Source organism: Vigna umbellata, chromosome 6 (assembly GCF_029865625.1).
Source record: "Vigna umbellata cultivar VRB3 chromosome 6, Vumbellata_1.0, whole genome shotgun sequence".
Taxonomy (NCBI): Eukaryota; Viridiplantae; Streptophyta; class Magnoliopsida; order Fabales; family Fabaceae; genus Vigna; species Vigna umbellata.
The window spans coordinates 18,172,579-18,186,796 of NC_142170.1; the positions used below are offsets into that span (position 1 = coordinate 18,172,579).

Here is a 14,218-nt window from a genome sequence, read left to right on the forward strand (position 1 = left end):
ACCTTTTTCATTTGACAAGAATGAGTCAATCAAGTGTGCAAGGTAGCATCAAACCCAATAGTGAGAGTTCTTTAAGGGAAGAATTTCAACAAAAATTTGAACAAAGGGATAGAGAGATTAGTGAGCTCAAAGACATGATTAGTCAACTTTTGAATAATCAAGACAAAAGAAAAGAGAGATCTTCCCATAGGAGAAGAGAAGAATCATCATCTTCTAGTGAGCTTGAGCAAAATAGTAGTCATCACAATGATGACCACTACCAAATGCCTCCTAGAAGACATCATAGAGTGAGAGAACACCATCCAAGAGAGCCCAAAATTGATCTACCTTCTTTTCATGGAAAGGATGATGTGGAAGAATATTTAGAGTGGGAAATGAAAGTTGAGCAATTGTTTGAGTGCCACCAAATAGATGATGAAAAGAGAGTCACCATGGCTTCTCTAAGCTTTCAAGGCTATGCCTTAATTTGGTGGACAGCCTTGGTCAAAGATTATAGGCTAAGACACTTACCTCCCATTAGATATTGGAATGAGTTAAGAACTGCCTTGAGGAGGAGGCATGTACCAGCCTACTATGATAGGGAGATAATGGATAAACTCCATAAACTCCAACAAAGGAACATGAGTGTTGAGGAATATAGACAAAAAATGGAATTACTCATGTTGAGGGCTGGGATAAGAGAAGAACCTAGGATAACAATTGCTAGATTTCAAAGTGGACTCAACTATGACATAAGAGATAGGGTTGAACTTATACCCTACAATGATCTCAATGAGTTAGTCCAACTTTGTGTGAGGGTAGAGCAACAACTAAAGAGGAAAAGCTCCACCAAGAAAGATTACCCTCATAGTTTTCACCATAAGAAAGAGTATAAGAGGGAGGGTAGTCAAACCAAGCCAAGATATGAAGAAAGAGAGAGAGAGAGAGAGGAAAAGAAAAAGTCAAAGAACCTTCAAGAGATCATAAGAGTAAGGAGACTAAGTGTTTTAGATGTGGGGAAAAAGGGCACTATGCGTCTGAGTGCCGCAATAGAAGGTCAACTTACATCCTTGAGCATGAGAGTGAAAGTGAGGGTTCTTCATATAGTGAGTCTGAAACATCCATTTCTGAAGAAGAAGAAGCTTTACCTTGTGATGGTGACTTACTTATGGTAAGGAGACTCCTGGAAAGTAAACATGTAGAATTAGAACAGTCACAAAGAGAGAACCTATTCCACACAAGATGCAAAGTTTTAGAAAAGACATGTTCAATGATAGTGGATAGTGGCTCTTGTTGCAACTGTTGTAGTTCTAGAATGGTAGAAAAGCTTGGCTTAACCACTACTCCTCATCCTAAACCTTATAAACTTCAATGGATCAAAGAGGATGATGGAATAGTAGTTAAAGAACAAGTCAGTGTACCTATTTCCATTGGCAAATATGAAGATCAAATTGTTTGTGATATAGTACCAATGGAAGCTGGGCACATATTACTTGGAAGACCTTGGCAATATGATAAACAAGCTTTACATGATGGAGTCACCAACAAAATCACCATTCAACACAAAGGAAAGAAAATTATTTTGTGTCCTCTTACACCTTCACAAGTGAAAGAGGATCAAATAATTCTTAAGAAGAAGTTGGATGGAGAAAAGAAAAAAGAAACTAAGAAAGAAAGAAAGAATTTGGTAACCCATGCCTCAGCCCATGAAGTTGTCCAACCTCAAACCTTGAATATTTCCAAAAATCTTTTTCTTGGACAACCTCATTTCCTTCTTTATTGCAAAGAGGCATTTGTTTCAATCACTCATGAACTTGGTTCTCTACCAAAGGGGTTGCAAAAACTTTTAAAGGAATTTGATGATATATTTCCCAAAGAGGTACCAAGTGGATTACCACCTTTGAGGGGAATAGAACATCAAATAGATTTGGTGCCTGGGGCAAGCCTACCCAATAGGCCAGCCTATAGAACCAACCCTATGGAAACAAAAGAAATAGAGAAACAAGTTAATGACTTGTTGAACAAAGGGTGGATCCAAAAGAGTTTAAGTCCCTGTGTTGTGCCTGTGTTGTTGGTCCCTAAAAAGGATGGGTCTTGGAGAATGTGTACAGATTGTAGGGCCATCAACAACATAACTGTCAAGTATAGGCATCCCATTCCTAGGCTAGATGACATGTTGGATGAATTACATGGAGCAAATCTCTTCACCAAAATTGATCTTAAAAGTGGATATCATCAGATAAGAATTCATGAAGGAGATGAATGGAAAACTGCTTTCAAGACCAAGTTTGGTTTGTATGAATGGTTAGTCATGCCCTTTGGCTTGACCAATGCTCCAAGTACATTCATGAGATTAATGAATCATGTGCTTAGGGAATGCATAGGCAGATTTGTAGTGGTCTACTTTGATGATATCCTAGTCTATAGTCAAGGCCTTCAAGAACATCTTAACCATGTCAGAAAAGTCTTGCTTCTTCTTAGAGAACATCATCTCTTTGCCAACTTTGACAAATGTACTTTTTGTCAAGAAAGTGTGATTTTCCTTGGATTCAAAGTGGGAAAAGAAGGAGTACATGTTGATCCAGAGAAGATCAAGGCTATACAAGAATGGCCAACCCCTAAAAATGTAGGAGAGGTGAGAAGTTTTCATGGGTTAGCAAGTTTTTATAGAAGATTTGTAAAAGACTTCTCCACCATAGCTGCTCCTTTAAATGAGCTAGTCAAGAAAGATATGCCTTTTATTTGGGGTGATAAGCAAGAGTTGTCTTTTGAGACTTTAAAACACAAGTTAACACATGCACCTATTCTAGTTTTGCCTGATTTTTCCAAAGCCTTTGAACTAGAATGTGATGCATCTGGGGTAGGAATAGGAGCTGTTTTAATACAAGGAGGACATCCCGTAGCTTACTTTAGTGAAAAACTTAGGGGGCCTACCTTAAACTATCCTACTTATGACAAAGAGTTGTATGCCCTCATTAGAGCTTTGAAAACTTGGGAGCATTACTTGGTAACTAGAGAATTCATCATACACACTGACCATGAATCTCTCAAGTACATTAAAGGGCAAGCAAAGCTAAACAAAAGACATGCAAAGTGGGTGGAATATCTTGAGCAATTTCCCTATGTCATCAAACACAAAAAGGGGAGTACTAATGTTGTTGCGGATGCTTTATCTAGAAGACATGCATTATTAGTAACCCTAGGATCCCAAATATTAGGATTTGATGACATAAAAGAGTTATATGAAAATGATGAAACATTTGCATCCACTTATTCATCATGTCTTAAGAAGCCTTTTGATGGATTCTATCTTTCTGAGGGGTATCTTTTTAATAAAGGAAAACTTTGTATACCCCAAGGATCCATTAGAAAACTTCTTATAAAAGAAAGTCATGGAGGAGGACTCATGGGCCATCATGGAGTTGATAAAACTCTAAACATTTTGAAAAGTAAATTTTATTGGCCACACATGAGAATAGATGTTCAAAGGCATTGTTCTAAATGTATAGCTTGTTTACAAGCTAAGTCCAAAATTATGCCTCATGGACTTTATACACCTCTTCCTATAGCTAATACCCCTTGGGAGGACATAAGCATGGACTTTGTCTTAGGATTGCCAAGAACTCAAAGGGGGTATGATTCTATATTTGTGGTAGTAGATCGTTTTAGTAAAATGGCTCATTTTATACCCTGCCACAAAATAGATGATGCTAGCTATATCTCTAGACTCTTCTTTAAAGAGATAGTGAGATTGCATGGCTTACCCAAAACTATAGTGTCTGATAGAGATATGAAGTTTCTAAGCCATTTTTGGAAAACTTTATGGGAAAAGCTTGGAACTAAACTTCTATTTTCTACTACATGTCACCCACAAACTGATGGGCAAACTGAAGTAGTAAATAGATCTTTATCTACATTATTAAGGGTAATATTAAGAGGAAATAACAAATCTTGGGATGAACATCTACCTCATATTGAATTTGCTTATAATAGAGTAGTCCACAAGACTACTAATCTTTCTCCTTTTGAGGTTGTTTATGGTTTTAACCCTATCACACCTCTTGATTTACTACCTCTTCCAGAATCATCTTCTTTTCTTCATAAAGAAGGTGCTTCTAAAGCGGAGTTTATCAAGAAGTTACATGAGAAAGTTAAAATCCAAATTGAAAAACAAACTCAAAAATATGCAGAACACAACAACAAAGGGAGAAAGAAAATAGTTTTTGAAAAAGGAGACCTAGTTTGGCTTCATTTGAGAAAGGAAAGATTTCCCTCTCAAAGGAAATCCAAACTTAGTCCAAGAGGAGATGGTCCATTCAAGGTGGTCAAAAGGATAAATGATAATGCATACATATTAGACCTTCCTGAAAGTTATGGTGTCAGTCCTACTTTTAACATCTGCGATTTAATTCCTTTCACAGGAGATGATCAACAGGATGAAGCAGATCTGAGGACAGATCTTTTTCAAGAGAGAGGGTCTGATGGAAGACCATCTAAGATGCACATTGGACCTCTTACTAGAGCCATGACAAAGAGGATTCAAGAGGAAGAAGGACCACATACTATTTTGCTTCTGTGGAAGGTTACTTATAAAAATCCTTCTTCTCTTAACTAAAGCATTTATACTTTGTTTTGTAGGAATTAATAAATCTTGGAGACTATGATTGAGCCATCCAAGAAGATAAATCAATAGATCAAGCAAAAGAGCCAAAAAGAGGTGCTTACGGCATGCACCAACATTTTCCACGTGAAATGGGCTGATGTGGAAGGAAGCACACACCTTGCTTGATGAGCTGGAAAGAGGCATGGACCTTGCTTGATCAAAATAAATCTGAACCATTTGAGTTTAGGAGGGAATTAGAATTAGAAATTAGGCTCCTCTTCACCTATAAATAAGAGGGCCTTTTCCTTGTATTGATTCACTTTTGAGCTTAATAATATGCTGCAGAAATTGTTTTCCAGCTTTTGTGCTCTTAAGTCACCTTTGAATTACTACTTCTCCTCCTTTCCTCAAGCTTCCTTCCTCTGTATGAAGGCCCTCTGAGCTGTGAGGCTTCACCCATACACCTTTCCTCCATTAAAACACATCAAACACTGCATCATTTCATCCATCCGCTGCACCAATTTTCATTACTGGTTTTCTCTGGTCTGGAACCTCTTCCTACACATTCCCAGCTGGGAATTGGTCTCCATCAGGATCACTGCGATTTTTCATTTGATGATGAAACTTAATGATTCTTTGTGTAGTTAATGTTGCAGATGAGGTTGCATGTGATGTTATGTATTGTTATTTGTTAATCATATCTTGTATTGCTATGATTGGTGTTATTAGTAGCTTACCTCGTACTTGTCTGTGTTTATGTTTGTTATTGGAATTATCAGCGATGATCGTATAATATATTATACGTGAGTAGATGATGTTGTAGATGTTCCAAAGGCATGATGGATTCGTGAGATGATGGGAAAAATTTAAGTTTTTTTAAAAGTTCTTTTGTTAGAATTTTGAGACAATATAATTCAGAATTATCTTTATTCCTTTGAATATTTTAATTCGTGAATAATGTAATTTAGACATTGCTTTTGGAACGTATATGATTTTCAATTATTTTCACACGTTTAAATATTGGAGTTTTTGAAAAATATGTTTCCACACTATGAAAGATTTTGAAATGTTCGGTTTTTGTAACAACTCGACACACCCTGAATTTGGGGCATTACATCGAACGCCTTCATCAAAGTTGTTACACGCTCTTACCACCTTTGCCTTTTGAAGTTGTGGATCTGCTCCCTTTTTCATCATGCATGGTGGCACGTCTCGCAACGATTCAGAGCATTAGACTCTTTTTCCTCTTTTAGGTTCATCGTGCGTGGTCGCATGTCCTATCTCCTCTTGAGACAACTATTTAGAGTATCAAAGTTACTTTTTTTTCTTTTTCATGTGCCTTGATCGAGAATCTTGGATTTATATAAAAACTTAAATTGTTAAATATTAGTTTATTTGTATTTCTAGGGTTAATAATGTAACATTTAGTTTTTATGTTTACTAAAATTATTTTTAAAAGTATAAAAATTAAAATTTCAAGGATTATTTTATAAGTTAAAATTTTAACTATAGTAATTTATTTTACAAAGCTCATAATTGATCTAAATTTTAATTTTTGTTTACTTTTTCTCTAAAATTATGTGATTACTTCTCATTACTTTTTCAAATAAGAGAACGTAATTTAGAAAACAATAAAGTTTAGGATAATTTGATCTGATCAAATTATATTTTTGAGTATATTTTATTTTTTCTTAGATCTTAAATTTATCTTCTTTAGTGTGGTTTGTATGCAGTGAGTTCTGTATCTACATACATGTGATATCTGAACTTAATAGATTAATCTATACTAATTTAGGTCCGTACTTATATGTTTTATTTGTGAATTAGGTTTCATAGGAGCAAGTTAGGAATGCTTACATTTTGAGTTATTTCCTAGGAGAGCATATAAAGTGACGTTGCAAAAGCTAGACTGTAATTGATTCTATATTTTATGTATTTACGAGTTTGTTGTGATCTTTTTTTTTAAAAAAAAAGTTATGTGTTTTATTTATTTGTATTTATTAAAATGTATAGAGATATACATTTATTAAAAAATTAGAAAAAATATGAATATTATTTACTAAAATAAGCAATGAGTATATCTATTTTAACAGTAAAGAAAGTACGAATGTAATTTAGTATGATTTTAAGAGAAGTAAAAATAATTTACATTTTAAGAGAAGTATATCTCTCTTGCATTCCTTACCTTCTTAATGCAATACGTCATGCTCTTTCATAATTTTTTTAATTCCTTAAATAACAGTGGAATATTATATATTAAGATCTTTATTTGTGCAATTTACTTTTTCCTTACACATAGTCTTATGAAAACTTATTGATTATTTACATGATAGTACAAAATTTAGAGTTTTTTATCTTTATAATATACTACGACATACATAAATTATCAAATCACAACCAAATAAATTAATGATGAAAGAGGAGAAATTTGAAATTATACTTCTTCCAAAAAAAAATTCTAAAACCGATTAAAGTGTGTGGCACATTAATTAGAAACCTCTTTCATTATTCGTAGTGCAAACACCCATTAACTAATAAATTAATGAAGAATAAAAGCATTAAGGTATAAAATTAATGCAAGAAAGAGAGAACTGAATAAGGAAGAGTACAAAACACACACAACATTGGTTTTAGAAAACATTGAAATTGAAGAAGTGAAAGGGGGTGTAGTGTGTGGGCGCTACTACCGTTTCGTTCCCTTTCTCTCTCCTACTTCCTCTCTTCACTCCTCATCACACTTTCTCTCTCCACACACATCCCAATGTGATGTCGTTCTGATCTTCAATTTCCATTTTCCTATTCTTCTTCCCAATTCACGCTTCGCTTTTCCCCAATTCTAATCATACTTCCAATTCTCAGATTTTACGATTCTGCCCCTCGCTCCGATCCGAGGCTTGTCTCCCAGGGCTCCTCAAAATCAAACACAAAACACGAATACGAGTTAAACGCGTCGTATTGTGACCTTCGTCGCTTTCGGTAACAACGTGACTGAATTTGGAATTAATTTCGTGTCTTTTTGTTTGTTTGTTTTGATTTCGGGAACAGGGTTTTCACTGTTTCATTCAGCTTCCGAGCTCAATTGGCGCTCCTATATTCGCCGCGCGCAAAACGAGTCGTTTTGGATTCTAGTGTTGCGTCGCGTCGTATTCAGGTATCGTCTCGTAGCGTTTCTGTTTTATTTTATTTTTATTTTATAGTTTTTCTGCCCTTCTTGTTTTGTTTTCTTGCTGGCCTTAATTTGTGTGGTGGGATTTTCCGATCCATTGTTAAATATTCAGGTTAAAATCAAAAGAATTACACGTTCTTTGTTGTAAAGAATTACAGACAAATACTGTCACAATCAGAAACCCCAACAAACTTTGAAAGACAGAATCGCAGTTCGTAATAGATAACGAAAGTATATATAAATGTATTTTCCGTTTAATTTTTATTTTTCTCAATATTGTAATAACTGGTCAGAATCGCAGTTTTTTTTTTTAAACATTTGGCTTAATTAATAACAAAGTATTAAATGAAAAAAGTTTCATTTTTTTAATCTTTGCTTGGGTTATTATCAGTTAATTTGCTAATTTTGTAATAAATGGTCAGAGTCGATGATTGTTTTTGAAGCTTGGGCTTAATAATTGACGGAAGTATTATATGCATTTACTCTTTGCTTGCTTGGGTTGTTAATTATATATTGTCATAAATGTGTACTTTGTTGTGGTGACCGGATTTGGGGTGTTGGGTTGGTGGGAAGAATGAATTCTGTAATAAGTGTGCATGCTTGGTCTTTGTGGGTTTTGAGGGATGAAAATTATGCTGTGTTTTTTCGTGTGCAATGATCACGTGATAAGTGATTGGGTATATTTGATTCCTGATCGGGTATTATGGGTAAGCATGATTAGTATCGTGCTTAAGTGGATTGTGATGGGTTATTTCGCTTTTTATTGGGTCTGGAAAATTTGCATTTCAATATTCAGTGCAGAGCATCATTAAATACTCGGAGTCAGGTTTTGATGAAGTAGAGAAACTTTGCTATTGGGTATTTATGCTTTTACTACTTTACCCGATATAATATGATGCTTGTGATTATTTTCATTTCAATTTATTTACTGTTGTAATTCCTTTTTAGCTTTTAAAGTGTCTTCATCATAAAGAACATTCCTTGTTTTCTGTGTCGTGTGAATCATTTAATGGAATTCGGCTCGTTTTATCTTGATGAGGTTCGATGCTCCTTCCCCTGTGCAAAAGAGATATCTGAAAGTAAAGGAATAAAAATAAAGGGATGTGGAGCAGGGACTTTTCTTGGTTTTACACTTTTTCAATTCTGTAAATTTTAAGGATTTCCTTCGTGGTTGTGAAATATTTGGGCAGGAATCATAAAATATAAGATGGGACGAGTGAATAATGAAATTGAGGATGAAGTGCTTCCCAGTGATGTGAGTGCAGCACAGTCAAATGGTGAGAGTTATGAAGGAAGTACCAGTGTTGTTCTGAAGAAAGGGCCGTGGACATCAACTGAAGATGATATTTTGGTGGATTATGTCAACAAAAATGGGGAGGGGAATTGGAATGCAGTTCAGAAGCACACAGGGTTATTACGTTGTGGAAAAAGTTGTCGGCTGCGATGGGCTAATCACCTAAGGCCAAATTTAAAGAAAGGGGCGTTTACTGCAGAAGAAGAGCGGTTCATTGCTGAACTTCATGCCAAAATGGGAAACAAATGGGCACGCATGGCAGCACATGTAAGCATTTTTTATATAATTTGTTTATATGCCTTGTGTATGTAGTTGTAATTTTTTGAGGTTTTTCTTGAAATATTTGAATTCTATTCTTTATTAGTGATGTCACCGCTGTAATGTCTAGTATTGTATCGAGGAAGTTCTATCTGTGGAGAGTTATCTGCAAATAGACTATAATCTGACGTAGGGGTCTACTCTAACCAATGTGGTAGAATACAGTTTACATGTCTTTTGTTAGATTTCCAATTTTATAACATCGCTCATTCTGTTTAACTGTTATTTAACGGTGTAATAAGTTTGTATGTCAACCTTTTGGCAATATAAAGTCTTACAATATCTTGTAAGCTTTTTTCTGGATATTATCGGGCATGTTAAGGAAGTTGAATAACCATTATTGGTAACATGGGAGACATTTATTTCAACGCAGTTGTTAATTTTATGTGTTTGTAAGTGATTTGTAATTCTATTACATCTACAACTTCAATTTCAAATTATGTTAGTAATAATCTTACATATTAACGTAATAGAATGCGTCATGGTAACTGTTCATTTTTAAGGGTTAGAAGGTTGCCCGTGTCACATTCTATTGGATGTTGTTGGATTTGTGCCCCTTGACCAGGAAAAAAAAGAGTCTAATATTATCATGCCAAAATAGAGAAAAGACAATTGTATTAATATAGTAAACTTGTTCAGTTGATAATGGATAAGTGCGAACTTCATCATCTACGTTAATCATAGTGAACTGGACTGTAACTCATTCATTTTTAGGATTAAATTAATTGCAAAGAAACTCATTGCTTTTGCTTTTTCTTAATTCTCACGGCTTTCAAAATTGAGGGGTTTAAATTATTCAAGCTTCATGAGTACATATCTTAGTATTTTTCTATTGGAACATTTGAAGTATGGCCATCATTCAATGCGTCTAAGTTTTTATTATTGTCGCAATCAGTTTCTTCTACAATTGTTTCGTCTCAATATTATTAGCCCTTTTTCCTCAATCTGTTATAAACGTTTAATTTCTTTTGCTTGTAGTTGCCTGGTCGCACCGATAATGAAATAAAGAATTATTGGAACACCCGGATCAAGAGGCGTCAGCGGGCTGGGTTGCCACTTTACCCTCCAGAAGTGTCTTTGCAAGGTTTTCAAGAGAGTCAGCGTAACCAAAGCAATGGTGGACTTAATGGTGGCAATAGAATGCATCTTGATATGTTGCAGAAAAATAGTTATGAGATACATGGTGCTATATTTGATAGTCTGAAGGATAATCAGGGAATCTTACCTTATGCACCTAAGTTTTCCGATGTTTCTGTTTGTGGCAATATGCTGAAAGGTCTTGATTCTTCTTCTCAATATTGTAGCGTTATGCCACCAGCATCACCTAAGAACAAGCGTCTTAGAGAGTCAACAATACCGTTTAATGGTTCCAAGGATAAGAAAAACAATGGTCTATATCCATTTTGTCAAAATCGGGACAATAATTCTGATAAGATTGCACACTCATTTGGAATGCAAACACTCCTTGATCCTGGTCCCTCCTCACACAACTCAATGTGTTACAGCCATTCACTTTCAAATGGCAATTCCTCTACTTCTAAGCCAACTTTTGAGGCTGTGAAGTTGGAGCTCCCTTCACTCCAATATCCAGAACTTCATTTAGGTAGCTGGGGTACATCTCCCCCACCTCCCATGCTCGAGTCAGTTGATGATTTCTTTCAGTCTCATACACCAATTAGTACACTCGAGTCAGATTGTTCTTCTCCACAAAATAGTGGCCTGCTGGATGCCTTACTTTATCAGGCAAAGACTCTGAGCAGTTCAAGGAACCATTGTTCTGACAAAGGTTCAAATTCTTCTACTGCAACCCCTGGTGACAGAGGTGACAACTCTGCTTTGAATGTGTACGAGACAGAATGGGAAGATTACGCCGACCCTGTATCTCCCTTTGGTGCGACTTCAATATTGAATGAGTGCCCTGCTCTTATAGGCAGTGAGAATTCATTGGACGAACAGCTATCTCTCCAGACATTTACTGGTTAGTAATTTTCAATGTGCTATGGGGAATAATTATTGAGAACATTTCACATTTTATAAATCTTCACACACTTCTTTGGCATAATCTGAAATTTCTTAATTATTTTGGAGATTTCATGTTATAGTATGAGTCCTTAGGTACTTGGTAATACTTGTTTTATATGTTGGAGTCGGTACATCACTTTGAATTCATTTATCAGTTTTAATGAAACGACGCATGTTAGGTTTTCCTTAATTCCTTAATTCATGTGCAGGCAATATTCCAAAATTAGAGTTTGTTGATCAGGTTTGGACTCCGGACAATGAAAATCAAACCTTGTCCTTCTTGAATATCACTCGTCCAGACTTATTGTTTGCTTCAGATTGGCATGAGCTAGGTTTTGGGCATGGCAAGAACCAGGCCATCACAACTGATACAACAACGACCCTTCTTGGAGACGATTTTGCCGCTGACCATAAGCATATGACTTCTGGAACTTCTCAGTCAAGTCAGGTGTGGGGTTTTGGTTCTTGTGCATCGGCAGCCAATAATATGCATGCCCTCTGTCACCTATCCGATCTTGGTTAAGAACACTTCATAGATGTGTGATTCTTTTAACAAGATTGTCCAATGTCAATATTTTCTGGACTGAAGAAGATTTTATGAGTGTGATTTATAGTACCAACAAAAGGGTCAGACTAATGCTTTCTTATGGCTTTGTCAATTCTTTTTGGGTGTTGCATGCATTGTATACCATCATGAATCTTGTGGACACAAATGCTTTTGCAGATTCTGATTAAATTGTTTAACTGCATTGCAGTTGAAACATTGGAATGCATATGGTTGGATGGGTTAAGAATGTTTTACATTTCTTTGCTTATGTTTTTTGTTTAAGCGGATAATTTATCATTTATCCGTATGATTAGGTCAAAAATTATTAATCTGTCTGAAAATATCTTAAGTTTCATTTATATTTTTGGGTCATGGCTAACTTGCAAAGTCTTAAAAATGGGTACATGATAAAAAAAATTGGCATGTCGCCTTTATCATTTAAGCAAAAATTTTCTTAATTCGTTCATCGTTTAGCTGGCTCATAATGGTAGAACTTGGTTGTTATCTAGCTAACAACATTATCTATGTTCCTCTTATAATAAAAATAGTTTAAACTGTTAAATTAAATTTCTGTGACCAAACTCTTTATTACGTGATGTAATATTCCGTCTTCATAATATTTTTCAAAGTAATAAGATCGGCGAACTAATTACTACTTGTGTCTATCTATGTTAGTATCTTTTTATCCATTATAAATCAATATGAAGTATCAAATATAGAATGAATACGTACCTCTTACTGTTATTACTATTATTTTTTAGAAATGAAGCACTTTTTTTCCCTCATCAGTCAAGAAAAGGATAAGACAAAAAATAATTAGGTTTAAATACAACTTTACTCCTTATTTTAGTTTATTTTGTTAATTTGGGTTATATTTTTTTTCAGATCTCAATTTTCATTAATTTGATTATTTTTGGTAATTGTTTAAATTGTTAATGAAATATGAAATATGAAATATGAATAATTGTGTCACGTGTAGTTTTACTAATTTTGTTAATTTTTATTAATTTAGAAAAAGTTATTCATGTATAAATTGTATTATGTGCTTAGTAGCACATGTCAAGTTAGTATCATCGTCAATGTGAGTGCTTTATATTTAGTTAAATCACAATTTTTGATAATTTTATTCAATTAAGTCTTAATTTTTGTTAATTTTATTCAATTTAGTTCTAATTTTGTTTCTAAATTTTATATTAAATATTACATTTTCATTAAATATTTCTTTAATTATTTTTGAATTAATTATGACTATATTATTGGAATATAATTATTAATTTATGTTTGATTTATAAAATAATGTAATATTTAACCGATATAAATCAATAAATAATTTATACCTTTTTTAAGATTATTAGGTATATAAAAAGATTTTCTATATTTATTTTGATTGCAATCGGTATATAAAGATATTTTATTTTATTACAATATTGTCACCATACTTCTTTCTATACATGTTTTTATTATAACTAATGTAAAAAAAAAAATTATATTTACAAAACTGTCATCACGTCATGTTCCATATCTAGTGGATTTTTAACAGGTATAAAAAATCGTTATAAAAGTTATATTTTATGCTAGTGAAGAATTAAAAATCAATTCAGAATTTGGTTTGAGAAACAACTTGGTTCTAAATTTTGGCAATATTTAAGGCTTGAAGGTGGGAAGTTAAGGAAGGTTTAAGGTTAAAACTACAAAGGGTATAATAAGCCATGAAGTGTATCAGAAGGAAATTTTGTAGTGAGAGGCTACAATGAGGCAGAACATTAAAGATAGTTAGGCAAGGTAGAGTTTTCTAAGTAAGAAGGAAAAATAGTCTTTTTGATGATAATGAAGCATACTAAGAGTTATATATCCAGATGAAAATTAGTAGGAGGTAGTTGGATCTTGTCAGCAATAGCACCAATTAAAGTCAAGAATAGAAGGGAGGTTCTAAGTTAAGTGGCTCACATAAGAGAAAAGTTTGATCTTGAACATGAGTTTGAGGATTTCAAGTGCCAAAGGAAGAAGTACATCATTAAGATTGTTCTTGTAAGGAAGTGTAGATAATAATGCCAAAACACAGTCAAAGGTAAAAAGAAGAGAAAAGATTTGGAGTAGTTGGAAGGGTGTTTGCAATATTTAGTGTTGAAGTTGTTAGCATAAATGGTCATGTTCAACATGTATGTTACATAAATGGTGGTTGTGTTAAGCATTCTGGTTTGGTTGGAGCAACACACTCATTTATGTTATATACATTGTAAACGGGTTAGATTGTATACAAAAGGAGTTAGAGTTTAAGAGGGTGGTTTT

General features: G+C 34.1%; 1 protein-coding gene across 3 annotated transcripts; it reads left to right on the forward strand.

Moving 5' to 3' along the window:
- Nucleotides 1–7,192: 7,192 nt before the first annotated feature.
- Nucleotides 7,193–12,195, forward strand: LOC124838316 (transcription factor MYB33-like). Of its 3 annotated transcripts, none has more exons than XM_047313885.2 (5): nt 7,193–7,558; nt 7,628–7,733; nt 8,939–9,309; nt 10,339–11,338; nt 11,592–12,195. In XM_047313885.2, exons 3-5 carry the CDS (start codon nt 8,956–8,958, stop codon nt 11,903–11,905), a joined length of 1,668 nt encoding a protein of 555 aa, XP_047169841.1. In that variant the 5' UTR covers nt 7,193–7,558; nt 7,628–7,733; nt 8,939–8,955; the 3' UTR covers nt 11,906–12,195. The 3 variants fall into 3 exon arrangements, with proteins under 3 accessions (XP_047169841.1, XP_047169840.1, XP_047169839.1); XM_047313884.2 differs by having other exon boundaries at nt 7,649–7,733; XM_047313883.2 differs by having other exon boundaries at nt 7,193–7,733.
- Nucleotides 12,196–14,218: the final 2,023 nt, after the last annotated feature.

Bases quoted from the DNA above. Each gene is read 5' to 3' on its own strand.
- LOC124838316 (XM_047313883.2), top strand. From the start codon at position 8,956: ATGGGACGAGTGAATAATGAAATTGAGGATGAAGTGCTTCCCAGTGAT. The intron at 9,310-10,338 runs GTAAGCATTTTT...TTTTGCTTGTAG, and splicing joins GGGCACGCATGGCAGCACAT to TTGCCTGGTCGCACCGATAA. The intron at 11,339-11,591 runs GTTAGTAATTTT...ATTCATGTGCAG, and splicing joins ATCTCTCCAGACATTTACTG to GCAATATTCCAAAATTAGAG.